Source organism: Siniperca chuatsi, linkage group LG16 (genome assembly GCF_020085105.1).
Source record: "Siniperca chuatsi isolate FFG_IHB_CAS linkage group LG16, ASM2008510v1, whole genome shotgun sequence".
Taxonomy (NCBI): Eukaryota; Metazoa; Chordata; class Actinopteri; order Centrarchiformes; family Sinipercidae; genus Siniperca; species Siniperca chuatsi.
The window spans coordinates 23994325-24022281 of record NC_058057.1 but is presented as its reverse complement, the minus strand read 5'-3'; the positions used below and the strand labels follow the sequence as shown (position 1 = coordinate 24022281).

Below are 27957 nucleotides of genomic sequence, written 5' to 3'. Positions count from 1 at the left end.
AGGAGCTTTAAGAGTGTAGTTCACTGAATGCCATGCCAGTGCTCCATTGAACATCATTGCCTTTATAAAACATAAAAGATAACCATCTGTCGCCTCTGACACAGTGAGCATAAGTTTGTGTTGTGCAACCCTAGTAGCACACTTCTAGCATACTAACGAGAATTTGTTTTGGCTTGTGCTCAGTTCAGGTTCATTCAGTGATTGCACAAATCCTCTGCCATTCTCTGTTTAACTCCATTAAACAGTAACACGTTTCCACCTCCACCGCAGCTTTTTCAACAGGCCTTTTTTGACTTTAGTTCCAGATTGACCTGTTTAGTGAAGAGGAGTGTGAAGTCTGTCAAAATCTCTAAAGCTACTGGCATTTCAAACTAATCTGTGGTGTGCTCAACAGTACAAAACTTGGATCCCAGTAGTGATGACAACCTTTGATGACCTCCTGGAGGAGGCTGGGACTTTCGGCCGCTGTCAGAAGCGAATCTTCGCCCTGCTCTGTCTGTTGCCATTGCCTTTTGCAGGTGTGTACGTTGGTATCGTGTTCCAGGGTTTCACCCCAGATCACTGGTGTCGGGACTCTGCGGTGGTGGAGAGGAGGCAGGCGTGCGGCTGGAGCCTGGCAGACAGTCGCAGGCTGACGGTGCCGCTGGTCAACAGCTCTGGAGCTCTGCAGCAGAGCAGATGTGAGCAATACGAGGTGGACTGGAACACCACGACGCTCACCTGTGACACACAGGAACTGAACCTGACTGAGGTTCCAGTTGTCACATGCAAGGTGAGATCTCTGAGACTGATCTAAGAAGATGCTGTTGGATTATTTGGTTCTGCAGTAGAATTCATAGAAAGCTTTCAAGTGTTTTAGTGGATAGTTTGGTCCTAAGTTGTGTTTTCTAGGGGACAAATCTAAGAGAGATCTCAGATACCAAATATATAGAAATTATTACATAAATGATTACAGCTTCCTGGTTTAATTAGAGATTGGAATGGCTTGGAAACAATTCGACATTTTGGGAAATATTTATTTGCTTTCTGGTGGAGAGTTAGATGAGAGGATCGCTCGCATGTCTGTACCGTCAATAGGATGCTACAGCCAGTTAGCTTAGCTTAGCACAAAGACTGGAAAAAGGGTAAATGCTAATATTACTGTTTTTGTGTATTATCCAAATATTTGATCATTTTATACTTTGATGCTTTGGCAAATTTTTTCTTGAAACTTTCATGCCAATAAAACCTTTGAAACAGCAAACAGCTTGCCTGCATCTGTCCAAAAATAACAATAATCAACACATTATATCTTGTTTGTTTAATCCATCCAAAAACTGAAATGAAAAACGAAAATTGTATGTTTTACGTGGTGTTACCTGACAGACTATATCTTGGCTCTGAGCAGTTGCCAAGTCACCAGCAGAGACTCCAGGAAGGTAATGTTACCAGCCAAGAAATAGTCCGGTGCATAAACCCCCATAAAATTATGATTTTTTTAACACTTCCGTTTTGGTACAGACCAAACAAACAAAATATGACATTTTAATCAGTGAGATTTACAGGTGTTGGTAGGCGTATTTTGTTGCTGTTGGACAGAGCCAAGCTAGCTGTTTCTCCCTGTTTCCAGTCTCTGTGCTAAGCTAAGCTAACCGGCTGCTGGCTGCAGCTTCATATTTACCATACAGATAAAGGGGTTAATCGATCTTCTCATCTAACTCTCCACCAGGAAGCGAATAAGCATATTCCCCAAAATGTCAGACTATTTAAAGCAGCACATTTCAAGGATTGGGTAACATTTATGAGTATTTCCAAGAGGTTAAAAGGTGGTTAAAAGGACAAGATTTCTTCATGGGATCATTTTGGATTTGGATTAAAATTGATCAAGTGCCTGGTAAGTCTTCTGTGGCTAAGAATCTGCTATGTATGTGTTAGTTTTTCTTTTAATTTCTTCAGAAGTAATATATACTCCTGTGACCTTGAAGTTATATAAAGATGTACTTGTTGCCATGTAACACTTTCATGTGGTAGAATACAGTACTTTCTTGGCCTTGTGAGAGGTACAAAACTGTGTGGCAGTGGCGTGCACATATCCTCAGGAGGGCATAAATCAAAAGGGAGCCTCTTTGGTTTGCAGAGTTAAAGTTCATTTTGATCTAAAGTCAAACTAGTGAAGGTGCATTAGGTCTGATTAGAAGTGCTCCTTGCTAACTCTGATGTGTTTTGATGAACACATTTTAGATTAAGAGTCCTTTTACCATCTGTATTAAATGCAATGTTTTGTTTTTCTCTTCAAGAACGGCTGGGAGTATCAGTATGAAGGCAGGAAGTCCTTTGTCACAGAGGTGAGAAGAGACATTTCTCAATGCTCCTCAATTAAATCAATAATCAAATTGTGCACATATTGTAGTTCAAATCAAGGTCCAGCATCTTCTGCATTGCAACCAAAGTAACAGTAAATAATTGAACATTTTGCTGTACAGACATGAAGACATCCTGTATGTAGACAATGTAACCTTTTTCCTTCTGGTCTCAGTTTAACCTGGTGTGTTCAGATGGATGGTTGGTGGACATGTACCAGTCCACTATCAATGTGGGCTTCCTCATTGGCAGCTTTGCTATTGGTTACTTTGCTGACAGGTGAGTCAATTTTTATGGCCACCTAGTCTTCCATATTGGCCACAATTACACCTTCATCAAATGGTAAATGGCATTTATATAGCGCTTTTCTAGACGACTACTCAAAGCGCTTTGCAACTCGTGCCAACATTCTCACACACACATGAAAATTACTGATGGCATTTTGATTACCGCCGCTCTGCCTCCTGAGCCATGCTGCCCCATCAGTAGTAACTTTACCAGTACTTTGCAGAAAGCTATACCTACTGTAAATAATTGACAGTCAGGTTGGTCGACAAGTCTAGATTTAAAACTAACAGACTTGCCTCGCTAAAGTTGCTGGATTCAAAATTGATGAAAATCTGTATTTGTCTCATAAGTATTGCTATTTTACTGTAAACAAATGAGATGATTGGTTACCTCTATCACATGCCACTGGTTTTGTTAAACCACATTTCCCATAAACCGCATTGCTTCCTGTCACCCTTTCCCCTCTTTAGCATCATCATAGACCTCACTGACGTACTCTTTCTGTTTTGTATGTTAAAGCTTTCCATCAAATTTTCGAACAAATCCAACACAAAATGTACTGAAGAGTTACCACATGTATTTGAACATGGCAGTGTGAATTGTGACCTGCCTTAATGATTTTCTGATGTAAAATGTTTTATTATTATGTTGTAAGTATTATGAATCTTTGCCTAATGTTACTTCTCTTTCTTTCTGCAGGTTTGGCAGGAAAATCAGTTTCCTAGTATCCAACATACTGAATTTAATCTCAGGGATTGTGTTGGCTGTGGCTCCCAACTACATCTCCATCCTGGTGTTTAGGACCATATTTGGCTTTGGAATCAAAGGAGGCTGGATGGCCTCATATGTGCTGAGTAATGATGACTTTCATGCTTACTAAAATGTATTTTCTTCTGAGGCATCTCAATAACTGCATCTACTGTAACTAACTAGCTAAATTATATAAACATGAACAGAGCTGTTGTGTAAAGTCATACAACCAATGACTCAGCTATTACACAGTCAAATACTAAGATTTCAGTTTCTCACAAATCATTTTCTAATCCATGCTCTGTCTTGTCATAGTCACACCTGTTAGTTGTCTAACGTCAGCCATGCATTAACCAAACTGAAGTCTCTACACAGTGGCAGTGGCAGTGAAAAAAATAAAAAGGGCACCAGTGGGCAGAAAGTTGAGATGCATTTATGGTGAAACCCTAGAGGGCACTTCATCACGTTTTCTCCACTGGAAGGGCACCCTAGAGGGCACTTCATCACGTTTTCTCCAATGCAAGGGCGCCCTAGAAGTCACTTCATCATGTTTTCTCCACTGGAAGGGCACTTCATCATATTTTCTCCACTGGAAGGGCAACCTAGAGGGCACTTCATCACGTTTTCTCCACTGGAAGGGCACCCTAGAAGGCACTTCATCACGTTTTCTCCAATGCAAGGGCGCCCTAGAAGGCACTTCATCACGTTTTCTCCACTGGAAGGGCACCCTAGAGGGCACTTCATCATGTTTTCTCCATTGGAAGGGCACCCTAGAGGGCACTTCATCATGTTTTCTCCATTGGAAGGGCACCCTAGAGGGCACTTTATCATGTTTTCTCCACTGGAAGGGCACCCTAGAGGGCACTTTATCATGTTTTCTCCACTGGAAGGGCACCCTAGAGGGCACTTCATCATGTTTTCTCCACTGGAAGGGCACCCTAGAGGGCACTTCATCATGTTTTCTCCACTGGAAGGGCACCCTAGAGGGCACTTTCATGTTTTATCTACCCCTCGAGTCCACCCATTGATATATTTTTTCTTTATAGTGAAATATGTTCAGTTCCTGTCTTTCCATCAGTCACAGAGATTGTTGGAGTTGAGCACAGACGAACGGTGGGCATATTGTATCAGATGTTCTTCAGTGTTGGCATCCTCATCCTCCCTCTGCTCGCCTACTTTATCACTGACTGGCGCTGGCTGCAGGTCGTCATCACTGCACCCTACATGCTCTTCCTGACTTACTACTGGTAAGAAACTTTATATTCTTGTTTTCTGTTTTATATCTGTTCAGGAAGTAGTTTTTTAAAAAGGAATTTTATGTCTGTGTTGAAATACTTTGCTATCAAAAAAAATCAAGTCATGAAGGAAGCACATGCTTCAGTGTTTTGGTTTAAGCTTGATCTCAGTGTTTTCCCTCAAATATATTACAATGAACAAGCCCCTTGCCATTTATTTGTACATTTTGTGACCACTATCCTTGGTTTTGCTGTCACTAATCACTAAGGAGATTCTGCTCTTTGTTATCCCACACCCACTCCTAAAAAAGATGTAAATGTTAGATGTATCCTCCAATATCAGAGATGTTTTGGCTGCTGTTAGGTCTGGTTAGGCATTTAATATGCATTACTGCTCATTATTAAACAGGTTTCCTGGTCACACTTGTGTTTCTGAAGGACTGCCAGCCACAAAACAAAATGTCGACCAGCAGTTTGTCTGCCACGCCTGGTGGCCTAGAGGTTAAGGCACTAACCATTAACCACAATGTCCCTGGTTTCATGTCTGGCCAGGGACTTGTTGCATGTCTTTCCCCATATATCTTTCCATGTCTCTGCTGTTAGCTATTTAATAAAAGCATGCAATGTTAATGGGGTTCTTGACACTAGGTTTTGCATCCAGAAACACATTAGACTAAGAAAGAGACCATTTGTTAGTCTAATGTGTTTCTGCTCAGATTATCAATTACAAGCATGTGTGTTGGTGAACAGTCGCTGAGAAAATATCCAGGTGGTTTTGTGTCACAGGTTTATCCCAGAGTCTCCAAGGTGGCTCATCTGTCAGAACAATTCTTCAAAAGCTTTGGAGATCGTTGAAGCTATGGCCAAGGAGAACAAGATGAAACTCTCCAAGAACACTGAGGTAAATTAGATTCTGCAGTTTACTTAACTTCTCAGTTCTCCTGAAAGCAAACAACTACTTCTGTTCAGTATCATTTCGTGATCGACTATGTCAAATCATTTGTACTAAGATCCTAACTTAATGTCACAACTGTATCATGATCACTTGTTTCAGACACTGAGTGATGATGAGGGTAACTCCCCGTCTGCCTCTTTACTGGACCTGATCAGAACTCCAAATATGAGAAAACACACTTTCATCCTCATGTTCAACTGGTGAGCCTCATCTAAAATCACAGATTTGTAGGCCAAACAAACCCCTAAATGTTGGAGATATTGAATCTTCTTGTTTCCATCTCTGCAGGTTTACCAGTGCTGTGGTTTATCAAGGCCTCATCATGCGTGTGGGAATAGCAGGAGGAAATGTCTACATCGACTTCCTCATCTCTGGCCTGGTGGAGTTCCCTGCTGCCTTCCTCATCCTCTTTACCATTGAACGTATCGGCCGACGTATACCCTTCGCCACCGCCAACATCATAGCTGGAGTCTCCTGCTTGATCACTGCCTTCATTCCTGACAGTGAGAAGAACTTCTTGTTCTTAGACCATGTCAGTTAGGCTTTTACTTGCTTCACCTTATCCCTGGAGTTTGGTTTCTTGACTTATTTATTATTATTGTTTTAGAGTCTGATGCAAAATTATAAAGGTAAAATGATATGATTGTTTTAGTTTGGTTTTATTCTGCTATAAAAGCACAACACACTTGTCCAAATATTCCTAAAACAGCTAAAGAAGAAAACCTTGTAGAAATGATAAACAGAGTGGTTTCAAATACAGTTAAAGGGGAGCTCCACCGGTTTTACACATCAAAGTCTGTTTCCAGGTGTTGGGAAGTACTACTGCATATGTGAAAAAGTTGTATTGTGTCTCTAGAGGGAACTGTGCGAAATCTGATAAAAAAATGCCTCAAGTGATGTCATTTGAGTCAGTGTCGGTTGGGGCTGAAGACTACAAGTTTGAAAATGAAAAAGATTTGGCGTTGTGGTGTGAGTGAGCTTTCCAGACCTGTGTAGCCCGCTCCTCATCTCTGCTTGAGGCTGGCAGCTCGAGGCTAGGTACTAGCATAACACACCTGAATCTCCTACTGAACTGTAAGTGGTTGAGTTGAATTGTGGGTGATATAGGTGCCAGATTTTGACAAGGAAGAAGAATGCGTGGAATAAAAAATACGTTAACCGTGGTTCTGCTGCATCGATTTTGATACTTTAAAAAAACTGTCCATTGTGAATCAGACGATGTTATAGAAGCGCAATGCAAAATCGGCAGGGTACTCTTTTAAGCTTTATATACAGAGGAACATCTCTAGGAAAATGTACCAAATTCCCTTACTTTGTCTAAAATCCTACATCAGACAGAAATAGGTAATTTGATGATACTGGATCAATTAATTAAATCCAATAAATCTATGTCATTCAATTATTTGTAAGAAAAAAGCTTTACTATAAAGAAAATGAATCATAGTCTTCAAGACATGATGTCTCATTCTCATCGATACAAGAATCATAATGAGAAAGACCCTCTGTATCAGAAGTTTGTCTAAACTTTCAAAATATGCACACAGTTCTGTCTCTATGCCGCAGGCATGTTCTGGTTTAAGACGGTGGTGGCCTGCATCGGGCGGCTGGGGATCACCATGGCCTTTGAGATGGTGGTGTTTGTTAACACTGAGCTCTACCCAACATTTGTCAGGTGAGGTCAGACTCTATGACACAATAGCTTGAAAATATACAGTGTAATTGAAAAAAGTAATGGTTATTTGGATTAACTGGATACAGGAACCTGGGAGTGTCAGTTTGTTCGACTCTGTGTGATGTTGGAGGCATCGTAGCTCCATTCCTGCTCTACAGACTGGCTGTCATCTGGCAGGAGCTGCCACTCATCATCTTCGGTAGGTTTCTGACATGTTATTAATGATGGCTGTGATAGTGGTAAAGCTGCTGTACACTGGTGGCCCAAGAAATCGTTTTAGAGATGTAATTATTGCCGCAGTTTATTGGAATATCCCTATACAAAATTATTATTTTAAAATCAACCATAAACTTCAGCTGATAATACTTTTCTCTAGAGGTAGATTTAAATTTATTATTGATCACAACTGGTGAATTTTCTTTTTATTACCCTGCGATGCTGCCATTGATGGGTTCACTGCCATGTTCGTTTACTGGATACACTGCTTGCTGCTGTTATTTGAAATACTTTTGGATTTCAGTTGAGTTTCAGTTGTTCACCTTTTGTGTGAAGATTTCCAACCAGTAATCACCAGGATTTAATTTAATTGGAAAAAAGGTGAATGTACAGCATCTTAATAAGTGGAAATGGGACACTCTTACCTGTTGCAGTCCTACATATTGAGATAAAACCACTAGATCTTTATATTATAATATTGACTAGTGAAGCCCTAAGTTTGTAGTAGCACTGTGATGTCTTTTGAACTGATTCAGTCAGTGTTTTAAATATCCATGTTGTGTTTTATACAGGAACGGTCGCGTTCATAGCTGGAGGTTTGGTGTTGTTGCTGCCTGAAACCAGAGGAGTTCCTCTCCCTGAGACCATTGATGATATTGAATTTCCTAATAGGTGAGATATCTCCCAACTCTCCTAAAAAAGTTGAATAAAATTCATTACACAGTATATTTATTCTCGATCTTCCTCATCAGTGATTAGTAATGTTATGAAGGAAATGGCCAGTGGCAGACCAAGTATTCAGATCTTTTACTTAAGAAAAAGTAGCAATACCACCGTATAAAAATGCTCCATTACAAGCAAAAGTCCTGCATTCAAAAAGTAAACTAATTTGAACTAGTTTAGTGTTGGGCAGTCTCATATATAGCAATACATCATATAAGCTGATCATATGTTTTGTGTGTAAGCTGTTAAGTAAATGTATTGTAGTAAAAAGTGCAATATTTTAGAGTAGAAAAACAAAGTAACAGAAAATAGAAATACTGAAGTAAAGTATAAGTACCTCAAAATTGTACTGAAGTACATGTATGAAGTTATTTTCCGTCACTGCCAAAACATGTTTATTATAGTTGTCATTTAATAAAGTAATTGATGCCTAATTTTGGAGTAAAATTGCAAAGAAATTATATGTCAATTAATTTGTGATGTTTACCAATAAGTGTGAGAAAGATTATCTGAATATAACAAATACTTAATGATTGATTTACTTGTATGTGTATGTATATATATATATATATAAATTCTTAATGCTATCAGTTGGAATTAAGGCAGGAGGTATTTTTTTTTATGTACTACTAGAATATTTATGTTTCTGTTCCCAGGAAAAAGAAGGATGTAGTAGAGAACCAACAAATGAAGAAACTTTTAAAATCAGACCTGACAAACAAGGAAACAACAATTGTGTGACAGTCTTTGTGTGCATGCACGTGTGTGTAGATTTTCTTCATAGTGATATATAATATACTGCCCTCTGCTAACAAGGAAGTATGTTTTTTATACATTTTCAATAAAGCACGAATTCCCCATTTCCTTTGTATTAAGTTTAATTTTTCAACTCATAACAGAAAACACACCTTTACATCCCAAAACCAGGAATATGGTCTGCTTATTGTGTTTCCACCACATGAAACAAAACACTTGTTGACATTAGATAACACCAGGCTACAAACCTAAGTAGTCATGTTGGAACAGAACAGTACACACATGTTAAAGTATCTTCAAAAAGCACAATAAACAGTCACTTTTTGCGACTGGTCACATTTGAAGCAACTGTATTTGGTGGATAGTTTTTAATTGGCATCGATGGTTGTCTTGATCCAGTCGACAAACTTGGAGACTCGAGCATAGACGCCGGGTTTCATGGCATTGGCGCATCCCAGACCCCATGATGTCACACCCTGCAGGACAAAGCTGTTCTGGGAATTACACACCAGAGGACCACCGCTGTCACCCTGCATGGAGAAAAAAAAATGTGATGGTTTTCAGTTCAACTGCTGCCAAAATTAGACTGGAAATAACACCAGCAAAGGAAGAACAGTTTTAGGTCACTGAACTACAAATGACATAGATATGGAAAACAGATGTAGGCCAAATATTTACACACAATTCAAAATAGTTATCAAAAATTACATCTAACCTGGGTCTTATATTACACTTTTTAAAACAATGTTTTAAACGAACTGAGCTCTGTGACGCAGCAACATTGTTAGAACAGAGACCATCAGGTTTTAAACAAGTCACTTGTTTAACTGAATTATGTGAAGCACTTAATGCCAAACTGCCTGCTGCAAGATATGATTTTGCAGAGCTTTTCCTATTTCATGCGGAGCTTTTTTTTGTCATGTCGTCCATCTTTTTATGCAGTCAATGACAAAAGCCTGTATTGTGCTAGTTATTGTTTACTCATTGTCCCAGTGTGTGTGAAATCTGAATTTGATTAATTCTTAAATTATGGCTAAAAACCTATTTTGAGATTACAATGACCTTTTAGTCAAAAGTGTCACCTGTTCAGCGTCTGACCAACTGTGAAATATGATCACAATCTCGCCTTCTGTTCCTGAGTTATTGTTGTATTGAATAATGGGCAAAGAATTGTTTTTCCAGGATGATATGATGTCACAGTGAAGTTGACCTTTGACCTTTTGGATAAAAAATGTCATCACTTAATCATTGTATCCCAGTAAACATCTGTGTGAAATTTTGTCAGTCAGTTCTTGAGTTATGGCCAAAAATGTGTTTGTCAAGGTCATTTTGAGGTCACAGTGAGCTTTGACCTTTGAATCAAAAGTGTCAGCAATTCATTGTCCGACCAGCTGACCTTTGACCTTTGACCACCGAATTCTGCTCAGTTAATCCTTGAGTCCAAGTGGACGTTTGTGCCAAATTTGAAGAAAGCAAGGCGTTCCTGAGATCGCGTTCACGAGATAAAAATTACGAACCTGTAAAATAATGTGTTTCCGTATCAGAAAAGACATTGTTTTCATAGTTTCCATAGTTTTTGGGATTTTCCATACCTGGCAGCTGTCTGTTCCTCCATCGATGTTTCCAGCACACATCTCGTGGTCTTTGACTCGACCGTTCAGGTACGATGGACGATTACAGATTTTGTTCTCAATCACAGGGAAACCAGTTTCCTTCAGGACGCCGTCACCTCCGGTACCTGCAACACACCTCCCTGCGGTTATCCACCATCCTCCTCTTCCTCACTTTTCACCCATGCTCATTACAGGATGTTGAGAAGGTGTTGTACTACAGTTTGGGAACGTCAGGGAGATTTCCAGTTGGGTTGTTTTACAGGAATAAAGATGAATGTGTTTATCAACTTGTTCTACACATTCAGTGTATTAGATCCAGCATGTTGGCGTGCATCAAATATTCTTTTGTCTCATATCTCTCCCTGATTTTTTTATACCACCCAGCTCACTGTTAAATGTTTTGAAACTTGCAGTTGAGTTTCAGATTATCTAGTGTATCTTTAATTAATAAAAGCAACAAATGTGATAAAATATGTTAATTGTGGCTTAAATATGGGATCATTTCTGGTTATTTGGCTTAAACAATGGAAAATTCTTTTTTTTTGGTCACATTTGGCACTTCACAGTCCACTACAAAATCAATAAATTGGGATTCCATCTCAGATATGGAGGTTATTGCCTTGATTTTGCTGGTATTTGTATCCAAAACAAAGTGGAGAAAAATACAGTTTTTTATTTAGACTTTAAGCAGTAATACATTTATTATAAATGAGGAAGCCTCAGTTTTACACATAGTTAGGACCTTTTTAAAAACTATGCATTCCTGGCATCTAACCCTAACCTTACAACCAGGTGTTAACCCTCAAACAACCCTTTGAAAAAGTGAGGACCGAGAATGTCCTCACTTTTCAAAAACAATCTCATTCACAAACTGAAATTGGTCCTCACAAAGATAGCACTACAAGAGCACACACATACACACGTACTGTACCTTGAGTTTCACCCCATCCAGTAACATAACACTCGGTTCCACTGGGAACAATGTAGTCCTTCTCTGGCAGGCAAACTGTCAGGACTTTGTCATTTATTAGTGCAGGTCTGAAAACACACCAAAACGCACACACACGTAGGAATGTCAGTTTCAGTGGTGATTATTATTATTATTATTTAATACTGATTAATAATTTAATCTATTAAACATCAACGTAATGACAAATGCCCATCACAAGCTCATACTGATGTCCTCAAAGTGCTTATTTAGTTTGAACATTACAAAACTACAAAGATATTTAATTCACAGTTACATAAAAGCAAGTAAATGATGTCTGAAAAGCCATGAGCAGCAAATGTTAAGTATTTTTGCTTAATAAATGACGATTATTTAATGATTTAAAAATGATAAATTCAGTAAGGAGTAGCACAGAGCTGCTAACGTTACCCTAAACTGATAGCATCCAGGACCGACTTCCACACAGTGGGGAAATACTATGTTATCTCTCAGTTACTACTGTAGGTACTAAGCTAGTTAGCCGGACATGCTAATTACAGCCGATTACAGCTTATGTTAGAGCAGGCAAACACATTATTGTGTGTAGAGAAATCCAAAGCTTGACAGGCCTGTGGTGCCTAATTACTGTTAGCAAACGGTCAGTTGTTTCAGCCCAATTCGAATCTGTAGTAGTAGCAATTCAAGGACTAGTACTGTATCTGCCATAGCAACAGTGGTGGGAAAAGTACTCCGATTTTCTACTTAAGTAAACGTTGCTGTGTGTGTAGTGTAGAAATACTCTGTTACAAGTAAAAGTCCTGCATTCAAAATTTTACTTAATTAAAAGTACAGAAATATTAGCATCAAACTTTACTTAAAGTACAAAAAGTCAAAGTACTCATCATGCAGCATGGTCCATTTCAGAATAATGTATTTTATATTATTGGATTATAATATTGATGCATTAATGTGTACATCATGTTAATGTTACAGCAGGTAAAGGTGGGGGAAATTTTAGTTACTTTAGATACTTCTGGGTAGCTTGTGAATAAATGTAGTGGAGTAAAAAGAGTACAATATTTGCCTCTGAAGTAAAGTAGCAGAAAATGGAAATACTCAAGTAAAGTACTTAATAAAATTATACTTAAGTACTTGTATTTGTAGTGGTAGTAGGATGATCAGTCCAGTACTCACCTCTGCAGTTTGAGCAGAGCGATGTCGGCGCCGTTGGGACCCAGAACCAGTTTCTCCAGGTACCTTTCTTGTTTCGACGGCTCATTGGCTCTCTCTGTGTGGACACCCAGGAGTACCTTGTAGGCTGAAGGCCGTTTGGACCTACAGTACAGCACACAACACATCTATAAACATGTGCTTGTGTTATTACAAGATTTGGTCTTTAGATTTAGATTTTGGTCTGACCTCTCCAGGCAGTGTGCAGCAGTAAGGACCCACTGAGGGTCAATCAGAGTTCCTCCACAGAAATGAATTCCCATACTGGTGGAAAGAGACAGACAGAAATGTATTTAAGTAGGACAGAATAAACACCCCCAGCTTAGATAATATGGCCTTTTTTAATTAAATTTAAATTTACAGATAAACCCCTTGAGATACAGCGTTTTGTTTTCAAGGGGGATACAAAAACATGGATATTAACAGACAATAAAAGTTAAATAAATAAATAAAATAAGAAATCAATCCATAAAAAAACTGTAACATCCACTGCTAATATAAGGTTTCTCTATTTCTACAACTACAGAAACTTCTAGTCTGGAAAATACAATTTTCTACTATTTTCTATATTATGGAGTGTCTACCATTAAACAGGCTGTTGTCTTCCTTTAAACTGCAACAAATCACAAGTCTAGATTTCAATAAAGAGTTTTAGTGTCTCATGATAGTCGAATGGTGTTTTTTCAAGAAGTCTTGAAGAAAAACACATTGTCCTCCTTGTAATTATAATTGCAAAATTGCTGGCAGTTTGAAAGTAATCTTTTCATGGGTTTGAAATTTTGGTGTATGATCCTTATTTGGATTTTGACATTATTAAAATATAGTTTTTTGTTAGTCAGTGTGTGCCTCTCATGTATTAACATACATTGGGCTCACAGAGGTAGCCACCAGTTTCATTAAAAGATAATTAACCGGCGATGTCTGAAAAACCCAGAAGGTCGTTTAAAAACATTCACAACTGTTCTGAAACCTCAAATACTCTTCTATCCGTCTGGATGAAAAAATATTCCGTCTGCTGCATGATAAAAAACATTTTTAATTTGTTTCCAAAGTTGTGACTATCTGGGTTTTTCAAACATCACCGGTTAACAACCTTCAGAGAAACTGATGGTTATCTTCATGACCCGAATGTCTGCTAATACATGAGAGGCACAGACCAGGGCTAGTTAATTGTTTGCCTTAATACAAAAATGGCATTGTCTTTTAAAAGCCCAATATCACTTAAACCTTTATCATATTTTGCAAATGTAATAAGTCCCTTGGAATCATATTTTAGTATTGTTCTACTCACTTGGTCCGGAGGCTGATTTGCCAGGGCCATGAGTGCGCTTTAGACACGCAGCCTCCCACAATCCGACCAAAACAACGCCTTGGTTTGGTGACCGGCGTCCCACATGCCAGTCCCGCTAAAAAGAAAGTTCATAGTCATGAACACAAACATCGAATTAGTCTGAATTGGTAACGAGACTAAAAGTTTACAGCCTTGCAAGCAGCCTGTGAGGCTAGTGCTCATTACACACAAGAAAATGAAATTGTTGGATGGACAAAAAAATGTATTATTTTATTAAGTCCTTAACCTTAGTTGGGAAGAAGCTGTAAAGTTTGACCTGAGGGTGGCGCCAGAAAGGCCATGTTAAATCAAAAGGGTTTATCCTCTATATAGTGGCCAGTTTAGCATGTTAGACTCAGCTTTCCATTGTCAATCTTGAATCAGCTTTCATCAGTCTAAGTTGTAGTTTGCCAGTCTCTGGTGTACTTGGACTCCTTTTCTCGTTCAATGGCAACCAAGGCATTTTGCATATGTGATGACCTGTTAGTAGATGGTACAGCCATAAGGCTTAGCGGTAATTAAATCCCCTAGATCAAACAACAAATTATTTTACCAGCACTACCTGTGCTGTGACAGAAGACTAAGAAAACAAACAATTGAGAACTGAAAGCAGTGAATTTATGGTATTTTTGCTTTTGATTAATGATTACCAAATAGTCGATTCATTTTCTGTTGAATTTTCTAATCAATTTTAGCTCTATAGTGGATCATAACATCCTAACAGCTAGAATGTTAACGTGCTCATAGTTAGCATATTAACATGCAAACATTTAGCATAAAAGGTTTAGCATGTTAGCTTTATAGTATGTGAACTTTGTAGTGTTTGCAGAATGCTAACATTAGCATGATAACATGCAATCAATTAGGATGATAAAATGCAAAATATTTAGCCGTTAGTGATTTGTTAGCATGCTAACATTGGCATCCATCCCAAAGTACAGCTGATGTTGACAAGAATTTAATAATTTGTTATAGAAGTACAAGTGAGCATTTTTACCTGTTGGGTTTACTAAAGTCAGTAGGATTCATCATCTGGGGACCATGAATGTTTGTACCAAATTTAATGGCGATCCAGCCAACATTTTTTGAGATATTTCACTCTGGACAAATTTCTACCGACTGACCGACTGACGATGCCATTCCTCGAGCCACGCAGGTAGAGTTGTTAAAAGGTTCAGTAATGAACTGTAATGTCCTACACACTAATAGTGTTCACATACCACAGTCAGGGATCTGACAGTAGTCCCATTTCTTGTTTCTGTCAGTAGTGTAGCACCACGGTCCGTTCACATCGCCATCTGGGTTTCTGCAGCTCTGACAGTGACACACAAGGAGAGAATTAGTGAACTAGAAACAAATATAATGATTTACCAGCTTTTAGCATTAATGTGTTCATTAAATCCAGAGCAAAATGTTACTACAAAAGTCTACAACTCAAAATGGTTCATACAGGAACACACACACACACTTACATTGCCCTCCAGACCCTTGGTGGGGTGACTTTGTGGGGTGAAGCTGTTGTGTTGGTGAGGCGTCTGAGCACTCCAGGCCTGGCAGGTCACACCCAGCATGGTGATGGAGGTTGGACCCCGGTATGTTTCTCCATTTCCAACCTTACAGTCTAACACAGCAACAGAGAGAAACAAGTGAGTGAATAAAGCATAAAACAAACTGAAGCTCAGAATCTGACACAATCTAAACATACATTTAAAAAGTTGAATAATTTACCTGTCTCTCCTGGGGTCTGGGTGGCTGTGGACGGGGCCTGAGGTCTAGAAGGACTGGTGGGTGTAGTTCCCTCAAGATTTGTGGGGCATTTCTCCAAGTTGCAGTACTCCCAGCGGACTTTGGGGTCTGTAGTGTAACACCAGGGAGCTCGGTCTCCGTCAGGGTTTCTGCACAGATTCCTCCTGAGGTCCCTGTTGAAAGAGAAAACCTGGAACTTCAGGACAGCAGGTACCAATGTCCTACAAGAATCAAACCAGGAAAGGAACTAATGATCTCTTTTGGCTTGTTTCTGTTATTAATATTACAAATACCACCAGGGGGCAGGATTTGCCACTGACTTTGAAGTAGCTATAACTAGGAGAGGAGGTTGTCTAACCAGATGTACTGTGATGGCCAGCTTGCTCTGACCAAAGACTCTACAGATAATGTGGGTAACAAATTTTGACCTAATTGTTCTTTTACTTGTGTGCCATGTTGTTCTTCAGACTAAATTATTTAATGTCTCTATCATTTCTGGATAATTGCCTGCACATGTGCTAAAGCAAGCGCATGCGCAGAATTTAACCTCTTTTACGACACTGCCTGATCCGTTCCACGCATGCTTCAGTTGAAAGGAAATCACGTGATCTCAGCAGCGGAAGGAGGTCTTCTTCGTGTTGTTTTTGGCGGCTGAGCCTTACTGTACAAAACACAACTTCATAACTTTATTCACTGATTTTGGTGAAACTAGCGATATTGGGCACCGAATTTGATGAATTTAGTGTTTATCAGACCACAAATGAGACAAGAATTCGGTTGGAAAAACGATAGACGCTGAATTGTCAACTTGACTTGACGTGAAGTGGGCAGATTCAAAGGTCTGGATCAAGGCTATTCGCTGTGAACTGCCGCTGAACTTCATTCATTCTATCGCTCTGTAAAGTATCTAAAAACAAAAAAGCTTTAAATACATCTCTTCTCGAGAGACATTGTACAACATTGCCATGATTTAAGATTAAATTATGGCAACCCCTCCCTCAGTGATGAGGCTTCCTTGACACCCCGTTCAAACCAACTCTTCTCTCTACTTAGAATCGTCACCTCGCTGGTGAGCGAGAAAACCCCTCTTTGAACAGAAATGGTGGTCTGAGATTCAATCTGCTCAAAGTTTACCACAGTGTATTAGCACCTTGGTCACGCCAATCATATGCTAATCAGGTACTTAACAGTGATGAGGGAGGTGCAGCCAGAAAACAATAGGCCTGATTACTGATTACTGGGCCATCATGGAAACAATTAGGTCAGTTTCAGGTGTAACTAGCTAGTCAACAGATACTCAGGTAGATTCCTTTCTGAGGGCAGGGCTTATGTAACTCAGAGTAGCTTAAATTTCTGAGTTCCCGTTCCATTTTTTCACAATTGAGAATGACTTCCAGATGGGAACCGAAACGTCTTGATCCTGAAAAAAAAGTGTCCAGATGACTACGACTGAAACCTTTTCTACAATATTGCTTATTCATTTTTGTCAAGTTATATTTATTTATTTACTTGTGTTGATTTCTGTATTATGTTTTTACGTTGTACAATTTTATTTCTGCTTGTGTTTTGTGATTAGTTTATTTTATTTTTTCTCAAATACTCCCTGTATTGTTATTTGTATTGTAGTGTATTTGTATAATATTGTGTTGTTAATAAAGTAAAAAAAACAAACAAACTAATCGCTGGCTGCTGTCAAGTGCAATGTTCACATGTGACACGAACAGGGCAGGAATAAGTACGCGCATGTGCCGAACGGCACTGACATGCACCTTCCACTTAACTGCTAATACAACAAGCTGCTCATTTCTTGTTAAGCTAACTACCTTATTTTGCACAGATACAGAGGCAACAGTTAGGCAATGTGGCAGTTGTGCTACGATAATTATATAAATTTCCATTGCTGGACAGGGCCAAAGATTTAATTTTGACATAGGTCTACATTTACATTAAAGGCTGGTGATATTCTGTATTTTTGTGATTGTCAACAAATCCCATGAAAAGACTAAAACCAACAATGTGCTAATCCGTCTCTCAAAACTTTGCGACCTCCTGTCTGTGGCACTTCGGTGCTGGGATGGTAAATGGACTGTACCTGCATAGCGCCTTTCTAGTCTTTCGGACTACTCAAAGCGCTACTACATCACACACACTGATGGCAGGAAATTAAAGAAACTAACTGATCAGTCACACACACCGAAGGCACAGCCCTCGAAAGCAATTTGAGGATCAAACCAGGAAACCAGGATCAAACCACCGACCTTCCGCTTGGTGGACGACCCGCTCTACCACCAAGCCGCAGCCGCTGGGGAAGCCCATTGGTTCCTACTGAAGGTGTACATCTTTAAAAACGGTTTAACAATATATACTTAATTTTTTTTAAAGGGACAGTTATTTCCAACAACAGCTGGACAATGTAGTTTTTTGCAAACATTACGCAAACAGGAGTAATTGGTGCATTTGTTGGGGACTAGGATGGTGTATATGGGATCGACTACAGTGGCCTTGTTCATGGTAATGATACAACTTATTTATATGTTTTTAAATGTCTTTTGGACAACAATGGGTATGGGTGCAAAGAATAAGTTATCTTTACTTTGGCTGCACAGGGGATTTCATGGGATTTGTTGACAGTAAGAAAAACATAGAATTTAACCCGGTTTATCCTTTAATACATATATTGGATTTAAATCCTAGATAGTCAGCTGAGGACCAAATGCCAAACCAAATATATGGCATAATATGGTTGCCAAATTTTAGAGTGCAGTCTGGGTCTATTTGGGCTGAGAATCAGCTCAGGTTAGCAGCAGTTGTACCAGCTTTCGGTCAGAGTCGGTACCAAAAATTGGACCGATGTACTTTGGCTAATCCTGGTACGTCATTCATCACAAATATGTCCAGACAGGCAAACCAGCATGGCAGATATAAGCCTCTGTGGGGCCAAGTCATTTTGGCTACTACTGCATGTTTTCAAACCATCATAAGCTTATTCTTTTATTCTATTTGACTGCTAGGATATATTCTACTGTGTCTAGCAGTAAAGGAACATGGTTTGCACATGGCCAACCCTGTTTAATTTAGCATAATGCGCTACAGTGTAAACTCTGGTTTTCATGAATTTGATACAAATTCTATGTGCCTAAAATGCTCAGGTATAGCAATTAGAACTGCTACATATGCAGAGACTGTGAGTAAAAGGCCAGATGAGTCAACTCGTGGCAACATGATCGAACTCCTGAAAAGCTTTTGCTTGCCTCCAAAGGGCCACTTAGCATCTTAGAACCATCCAGGTCATCTAGGGGGTAGAGTCTATATCATATTTACTTTGTGAAAACACTAAATCATTGTTTGCCATTAAAATATCCTGTCAACATAAACATAAAAGTAAGGATACGAAAAAGGGTATAATAGCAGACACTATTTGATGCTCACCCGTTGGGGAAATTCTGTGGAGTTTTTTGATGGTTGTGAGGAGTCATGGAGCTCCAGGCTTGACATCTTTTCCCACTGATGGTCTCTGATGTTACGCCACGGTAACTCGACCCGTTCCCCTCATAACAGTCTTCCTCCTCTGGGGGGATCACTGGCTCATCTGCAGCAAGAAACAGGAAATCAGGCCGATTCATTGATGCATTTTCATACGCAGATGAAGATAGATTTAGAGTTCTATACTGTAACTCGTTTCAAATTCAAGGCCAAGTTGCTGTGTCGTCTTCTCTTCTGGTGTCCATCACCACCATCATTAACATTATTGTAATTGGAGAAGAAATCGAGTTTGCATTTACTTATTTAATTCAACTAATCACCTAGTCCTTTATCCTTTCTTTGCAAATATGCTCTTTTCTTCAAAGTACAGTACATAGAACAAGAACACAAATGAGCAGGTATATAAATCATGCAACGTTAAAACTGCCCAATTTTTCAAAATTTTCCAAATTAAGTGCAGCGGACATCATCATTGCTGATCACTGTTTTACCTGGACCGGTTGCATTCCCACAGCTCGGCACTTTGCAGTACTCCCAGCGAGTTTCAGAGTCAGTGGTGTAACACCAGGGCATCCTCTCATTGTCAGGGTTACGACAGTAGTTGTTATCTAGGCCTCTGAAAAACAATTGACAGTAATAATAATGAACACAGGCAAACCCAATAATTAAGGCAACATGCTAAGGGCTGTATTTTCATTTGCACCGCTTTGTTTATTTGTTTTATTTCCAGGGTTTTTGTTTTCATGACTTGCCAAATCAGATCTGGTCAATGGTGTATGGTGTAAGATATAGTGTTTGGCTAATGTGTCTTTTCTGCCACCAGCATTTGGTTTCAGTTATATTCTGTTGCTAGTAGCAACCACTACTGACACAGTTCTATAGCAGTTTAACTGACATTTTTACAACATTGTTACATCTGTCAGATCTACGAACAAGCTAAACTGACAGTCATCTTTTATCTCCAAATACAATTTCTTACGCATTATTTTTAGATACTCTTTTATTACTATGTCTTAGTTTCGTGATTGTTGATTTGTTATTTAGTTTTTCTGCGATCAGTTTGCCGCCAACCAAGCTAGCCTTGCTAGCTGTTTGAGCTAACATGTTGCTAATACAAACTAACCAATTAACTGTTCATTTACTGTTAGTCTAACTTATGTATTTTAGTCTTTTTACTTTTATTCTTGTGGACTCGTGGACTTGTGGACGTGTGTGCTTAGTAGCTTGATTACTTACTGTTGTACTTTCTATGGGGAATAAACAACGTCCTTTCATTGATGATACTTTCTCAGGTCCTTTTAGCTCTGTTTTGGTCTCCACCAACTCATGAGAAATATATCTGGCTCTCTGGCAGCTATAGCTTCCACATTTTTCACCAGTTACTAACTTTGTCTGTCTGCTGCTAGGCAGTTAGTTTACAGTGGGAAATGGAGCTGATAAAAGCGCTGAGACTGAACCATACAGTAAATGTACAATATATGTGATATGTCAAATGGATAGGTCCGTCTTTTATGAAAAAAACTAAAGTTTTCTGTTACAGTAGCTCTTACTTGCAGGGGTAATTGTCTGGCGAGCGGTTGTGTTGGTGCGGGGTCTGAGACGACCAACTCTGGCACGTTTTGCCAGACTCTGTCACAGCAATCGTGCCTCGGTACGCTCCACCGTCACCGGTGGCACAGGTCAGCTCTGGGACGATGGTGGGAGGCTCGGATGCTGAGCACAGAGGATAAGATTGATTGGTTGTAGAACTCATAGTAAAAACAAGTCAAGTAGCAGCAGTGTTTTAGATGATGTTACATTTTAATGAGACTGAAAAAGAAAACTGTAAAAATACTAATGACTAAATAGTTGCTGAAACAACCATTCAAGAAAATGAAAGAATAGTGGATGTGTGGTTGTAGGGCCTTTTGTTAAGAATATAGTATGTAAAAGTGATGATAGCATTATATATTATATATATTATTTTTTCTATTTATATTATTATTATATATCGTTGAAATGTATACCCAACATTATTATCAGTAATTCAGATAAGTTTATAACAATCTTACCTGAAGGGGATGTATTTGTGAGTAGGTGTGTTATGTTAAAGGTCCAGTATGTAACATTTAGGAGGATCTATTGGCAGAAATGGAATATGATATTCATAGATATGTTTTCATTAGTGTATAATCACCTGAAAATAAGAATCTTTGTGTTTTCATTACCTTAGAATGAGCCATTTTTTAATCTACTAAGGGAGCGGGTCCCCTTCCATGGAGGCTGCCATGTTGCACCGCCATGTTTCTACAGTAGCCCAGAACGGACAAATTAAACACTGGCTCTAGATAGGATTTGTCCTACACGCTTGGAAGGTGAGCAGTTTTCAGTTGTTTGCAATCTGCAACTTCACCGCTAGATGCCACTAAATCCTACACACTGGTCCTTTAAAAGCATGTAAGCTGCAGATAGAGAATTTAGGACCTCTGTATTATAATTGAAACAATCTACTATGTTTAACTTTTTAATTTTGTGAAATAATCATGTTGTAACAATATCAAAATAATAATATAATAACATAATTAAAATGTTTTATGGGGTATTTTCTTTTGTTCCTCAGGTTGTGGTGCAGGGTCAGTTTGCCAGTTCGATGGTCCTGCAGAGGGAAGAGGTTAAACATCTTGCTCAAGGGCAGGGCATTGGAAGGTATGAACACATGAGGGACTGAACTCACACCTTTGGTTAAAGGTTGAGTGTACATATTTTCTACAGTTATTAAAAGCTGCAATTATATTTGCCATATTGCTTGTAAATGCATTTAGGAGTTAAATTTCCTCATAATTCTGCACCTGTGCAGCCAAGATAAATTTTTACATATTTTCTCAGTGAATAAAATCATTCTGATCCTGGCTCTCAGTGATGGACGCTTGGGCAGGTATAGTGTGTTGGCAAATGAAGTTGTCAGCACTCGCAAATAGTATCTAATACTTTTTGATGAAGCACAGCAGCAGAAAGTAACGGACGTGTTTCATCCCTAAGCTTTCCTTAGCATTTTGGGTCTGCACCCATCAAAGACATTGGAGTTGAGAACGCCAGTTCTTCTGTTCACGTTTATTGTGTTACAATGGGGAAATAGGGCAGAAGTAAAGGAAACATTACAATAGCAGGACTTACTGCAGCGGGGTATGGAGCAGAAGTCCCATCGTTTGGATGGGCTGGTGGTGAAGCACCACGGTCGGGGGTCTCCATCTGGGTTTCTACAGTAGTTCTCCTCAAGATACTTCTCTGGAAGACTAGAGAAAGCACAAATGGAACGCTAAAATATATCTTCAGGACAAAAAACAATGTTTAGCTTCTAGAACATTTGTTTTATTTCCTGAATACATTTATTAGATATTATTAAATCCTGCTTGTGGTTGATTGACAGATTAATGTACTGTTTTGTAGTCTTACACGCTGGGGATGTAGCCATGGTTGTGAGGTTTCTGGGAGTCCCAGCGTTGGCAGGTGAATCCGTTTTTTGTAGTGGAGATTTTACCTCTGTAGTCCTCACCACTGCAGTGTATACACTCCTCTGTAAAGCACAGATACATCACACTACATCTCTGCTGCATTGGTCTGCCTGTCCGTTTTCTTTGTGTGTATAGTATGTATGAATGTATTTTCTGTGTGCTATATACACATTAACTTCCCTAAGGTAGCATTTATTGCAGGGATCTTGGATTTCATTATATTGTCCAGTGCACATGCAACTGTGTCCACTCATGTATTTTCCTATGCATCAACCATTTACAGTGTCCCCTAGTCATACAGTGTTTCACTGGTTTTCATTTCCCCACCTAGGTCAAGCTCTCTGATAACACAAGAAAAGACTCCCCAAAAACCCTTAGGACAAAGGAAAGAAAAAAGAGCCGACACACTAGCGGCTCTGTGAGGCTGTATTTGAGAGCCTAGTGCTTTGAGCTAAATGCTAACCTCAGCATGCTAACATGCTAACAAGTTTAGCACGTATAATGTTTACCATGTTCACATCTTAATTTAGCGTGTTAGCATGCTAACTTTTGCTAATTAGCACTAAACACAAAGTACAGCTGAGGCTGATGGGAAATATTATTAGTTTTGCAGGTTATTTGGTCATAAACCAAAGTATAGGTCAAGTTTAAATTTTGACCTGATGATGGCGCTACATGAGTCAGAGAATCACCAAATAAGCTGACCAACATTCTGACATTGCCATCCCTATAGACCTACAGTGCTAGCAAGCCTAAAATCAATGGGAGGAAATTTAAAGAGAGATCTACTTTTATCCTCCTGGGACCTTTCGGAAAAGGTTGTGTAAATGCTATGCACACTATATTTTTTGTTCCGTTGTGGAAGCTTTTGAGGACACTTTGTGTCTACAGTGCATTTTACACTTGTGATTTATGACACAGCAATGGTTTGTATTTGTGCCTCACTGATATCACACACAAACAAACACATATATAAACAAAATAATAAACACACAATATCAATTAATTTTACCAGTGCAGCTGGATACATTGCAGTGTTCCCAGCGGGTGCTGAGGTCGGTGGTGTAACACCAGGGTCCCCCGTTGTCTCCATCAGGGTTTCTGCAGAAGTTAGACTCCAGGTCTGCTCGGGGATGGCTCTGCGGTGTGATGCTGCAGCAGACACATTGAGAAAAATTATATGAAATGATATAAAAGAATATGATAATATGTAAAATGACATACGTGAATACATACTTGGGCCTGTGTGGAAATTTTGCTTCCCATCTCTGACATGTCTTTCCAGTTTTTGTTTTAGTCTTTGTTCCTCTGTAATCTGTTCCTACTCCATTTACACACTCCAGGAGATATCCTAGACAAGACAAAAAAACCCAATATGCACCAAAGGAAACTATCAGCATTGCATGTTTGATCATTCAATAAAATCAGCCTGCTATTTAGGTGGAATACTTGTTGACACATTCACTGTATAGTGCACTGCAGAGACATAACATAATTATTATTTGGTGGACAAATTTATGTAAGTCTTTGAGTGAATGATTTATCTGATTCCACTGAAGTGAAACTTGATTCACAGTAGTGTTCAACATGCATCACCTCCTCACTATGTTTGCAGACATAGTCCAAACATCACTGATCATGCAACATAGGATAATTATTAACCACAATGTAACAGAGGCTAAAAAATATAATGTAAAATCTAAACTGGAGTAGTATGTGCACTCTTGTAGACCTTTCACGTATGTGTCAAAATTCATAGGAGACAAAGAAAGCATACTATAATAAAATAAAAGAGACTTCGGGCTACTTATATAACTCATGATGAAAAGACAAAAGGACTTGCCTTCTTTTTCATATAAAGCTGTGCTGCTTCTGCGCAGGATATTCTCTGTTTTAGAGTTTGCTGCTGCTGTCCAACACTCTTGGTCCTTTTCAATATATATGAAAGACCTGTGAAAACACAGCAGGTGTCAGGTTGGGTTAAATTGTAATGTAAATGTAAAAGTTGGATTTTAAAAGTGTGAACTTGCCTGCATGTGAAGGATATTTCAGCGTCACATTTGGCAGCACACTCAGCCACAGTGTTTTCTGAGTACTGTCTTCTGTTCAGCGAGAGGATCCACGCTCCTTCAGTTTTGGCATAGCCATCCACCTCAGTACCACTAACTGAAATCAGAGACAAAAATATTAATTCTTTGTCAAATATACAGTACATGAATTATCATTCACCAAATAAATGAATGTCATCAAAGCTCAAATCAGGTTTCAGGTTTTATGGTTTTATGTATGAGGTAAAACAGCAGTAAATGTTTTCAAATAAAAACAATGGAACAAAGCTGCAAGTCATGATCTTTCATATGAAAGACTAACGTAAAATAAAAAGTTAAACTAAAATAAAAGGATGAATTGTAAAAAATAAAACGGCAAAATGCAATGTTAATTTAATGCAAATGTCTTAAAGGAAAAGTTTGACATTTTACACTAATTGTTGAGAGTTAGATGAGAAGCTTGATATGACTCTAATGCCTGTGCACTAAATATGAACCTACAGACAGCAGAAGGTTACCTTAGCTTAGAATGAAAACTGGAAGCAGGAGGAAACAGCTAGCCTGGCTCTGTCTAAAGGTAAAAAAATCTGCCTACCAGCACCTCTAAAGCTCACTAATTAACACGTTGTATGTCATTTGTTTAATCAATATAAAACCTGAAGTGCAACAGGCTAGCTTTTCTTAGCATGCATGAAGCAGGGGGGCTTCCAGTCTTCATGCTAAGCTAAGCTAACCATTTCCTAGCTGTAGCTTCAGACATGAATCTTCTCATTTAACTCACGGTCTATTTATTTCACAAAACGTCTAACTAATCCCTCAAGATTTGATATCAAGCCCCAGAGGTTCTTCTGGAAAATTAAAGGTGGCTGAAGTGCACCAACAGAACAATATCAGACTTGCTTTTATAAAGTTACAAGTTTTTTTGCCATCTGACACAGAGGTTAAACATGCCAGGCGACTAGCATTCAACTTCATAAGTAGGTAAAATTGTATATATATATATATATATATATATATATATATATATCATCTGCATAACAATGAATAATACATTATATTTCCTTATTCTAGAGTCAAGTGAAGGCATATGTACAAAAAAGAATAGGACCTAAGATTAAACCCTGTGGTACACCATACTTGATATTTGTGAAGAGGCGGGTTTGAAATTGTAAATGACAGCAGCAGTGACCTGGACTCAGTCATGCAGGTGGTCTTATACAATGGAGTTGTAGGGTGTCAAAAACCATACAATGACTCAATAAAACCCACATTGAGCAGTTGGCCTCATATGCTGTTCATAAAATGTCACAAAATATCTTTTGTCTATATGTTTATTTTTTAAGACAGATGGATACTTTTTTTAAGGATCAGTTCAATTAATGCATGTTTAAGACTGAGAAAAACAGCATTCTTGAGAGTCGACAGTAGAAAGGATATGTGAGCAAACTATACTACTATATGTAGGAACCACATCAAATGAACAAGTGGTGAGTTTGAGGTAATAATTGTATTTATTATGTCTGTAAGTGAGATTTGGCCCACACAGTCAAGAGCAACATAGAGTTTGTGTAGATGGAATAATCTGGTGCGCCTCATTTGAATTAGATGAGCCACTGTTGGCCAGTCGTTATCGATATTGTTGGCCATATAGTATTTTTATGAGTTCTCAAACTTAATTTAATGCCATTTAAACTAAACTACATTTATCTGAAAACATAATGAAAAATCTAATTCATGACATTGTTGGTCATAGTGGTTGAGCTCTAAGATCACAATGATTGCACTTGAAATATAATAATAATAATAATAAAACTTTATTTATAGAGCACTTATCAAAACAAAGTACAAAGTGCTTCACAACAAGAGGAATAAAATACCACAGTGAATGACGAGATGTAAAGAAATAAAATACACAAAACCAATACAATAAACAGCCATTTCAGGTAAAATCAGGATACGCTTTCAGATCAAAATGTGTTTTGAGAAGAAACTTAAACGAAGACACTGACTCAGACAACCTAATTTCTTCAGGCAAGTTGTTCCAGAGACTCGGTGCCCTGATAGCAAAAGCTCTGTTCCCCTTAGTTTTGATCCTGGACTCAGGAACAGACAGGGGACCCCTGCCCGAAGATCTCAAACTATGTGAAGGTTCATAAGGGATTACAAGGTCCAAAATGTAATCTGGGGCCAGGCCATGAAGAACCTTAAAGAGCCTTAAAAATATATAAAATATAAATGTAACTGTCAGGCATTTAATGTGATTTCTGAGATGTCAGATTTTATTAGAATCAGATAAACTCTGGGCCCACATGGCAGACAGAAATTTGCTTTTTTTAATCACTCCTTTAGCTAGATTATTTTCAATCTGGCTCTGCTTCCCATTATTTGGGGATGCCTCTAAAACTATATGAACTAGTCACATTTTAAGTGTGAACACATTAAAGTGAACAAAATCTGTTTTACGTGCATCCAGACTTGTCTCATAATACACCTTGGCTTGAATGAATGATGAAAATAGCAGTGAAAGAACTCATTTAATCAACTTTGACATGGTAGTCCTGATGAAGTACTCTCACAGTGAAGCAAAGTATCATCTGTCTTACTGTTTTATATTTTATTGCAAATATATAGTTGTAGAGCTATTCATAATTATCAGTAAAATATCCCATTATATCTTACCAGTGCAGACCAGAGCTCCCAGGAGGAAAGCTAGTTTGTACAGATCCATGGTGAGGCCCATATACTAGCAGCTCATAGTCGACTAACTCACAGAGGTACCTCCGGGTATATTACTGGGCTCCTTTTAGCATATCGGGAAGACAAATAGGACATCATTAGTCAATCATTGGCCCGACAAGGACGGCGAAAGAGCAACAGGTCAAAAACCTTGTTTATGGGAACAATAAATGTTGCATTGCAATATCACAGAGTTTCCTTTCCCTTGTGAGCTGAATATTATTGAATATTTTTTGAATTTACCGTGTGCTGTTTAATTCTTACCTTGTTCCAGTTATGAAACACCATCAGTTGGAGAGCAGGGAGAGAACTGGGAAGCTTTTTGTCTCTGTTGAGTTGCACCCACAGGCTTCTTGAGCTATTCTGTTGCTTTCTGCAGCTACAACAGATTTAGGAGATGAGCTTTTAATGACCTTC

The 27957-nt window shown here is 38.7% G+C and overlaps 2 protein-coding genes across 2 annotated transcripts; one reads left to right on the top strand and one right to left on the bottom strand.

The window, feature by feature from the left end:
* The first annotated feature begins 195 nt into the window (after positions 1 to 195).
* Positions 196 to 9039, top strand: LOC122862998 (solute carrier family 22 member 2-like). Its single transcript, XM_044168980.1, has 12 exons — positions 196 to 772; positions 2277 to 2324; positions 2516 to 2619; positions 3328 to 3482; positions 4457 to 4625; positions 5400 to 5514; positions 5668 to 5768; positions 5857 to 6071; positions 7132 to 7240; positions 7327 to 7439; positions 8029 to 8128; positions 8836 to 9039. Exons 1-12 carry the CDS (start codon positions 419 to 421, stop codon positions 8918 to 8920), a joined length of 1668 nt encoding a protein of 555 aa, XP_044024915.1. The 5' UTR covers positions 196 to 418; the 3' UTR covers positions 8921 to 9039.
* Positions 9040 to 27957, bottom strand: plg (plasminogen). The gene is made up of 20 exons (XM_044168979.1): positions 27805 to 27957; positions 27484 to 27604; positions 24787 to 24922; positions 24600 to 24706; positions 23993 to 24107; positions 23769 to 23908; positions 22698 to 22818; positions 22419 to 22537; positions 20816 to 20978; positions 19757 to 19881; positions 19212 to 19371; positions 15765 to 15955; positions 15509 to 15657; positions 15257 to 15350; positions 13998 to 14112; positions 12896 to 12970; positions 12671 to 12811; positions 11480 to 11586; positions 10528 to 10673; positions 9040 to 9465 (listed from the first exon to the last, which is right to left on the bottom strand). The coding sequence occupies exons 2-20, from the start codon at positions 27542 to 27544 to the stop codon at positions 9304 to 9306; spliced, it is 2427 nt and encodes an 808-aa protein (XP_044024914.1). The 5' UTR covers positions 27545 to 27604; positions 27805 to 27957; the 3' UTR covers positions 9040 to 9303.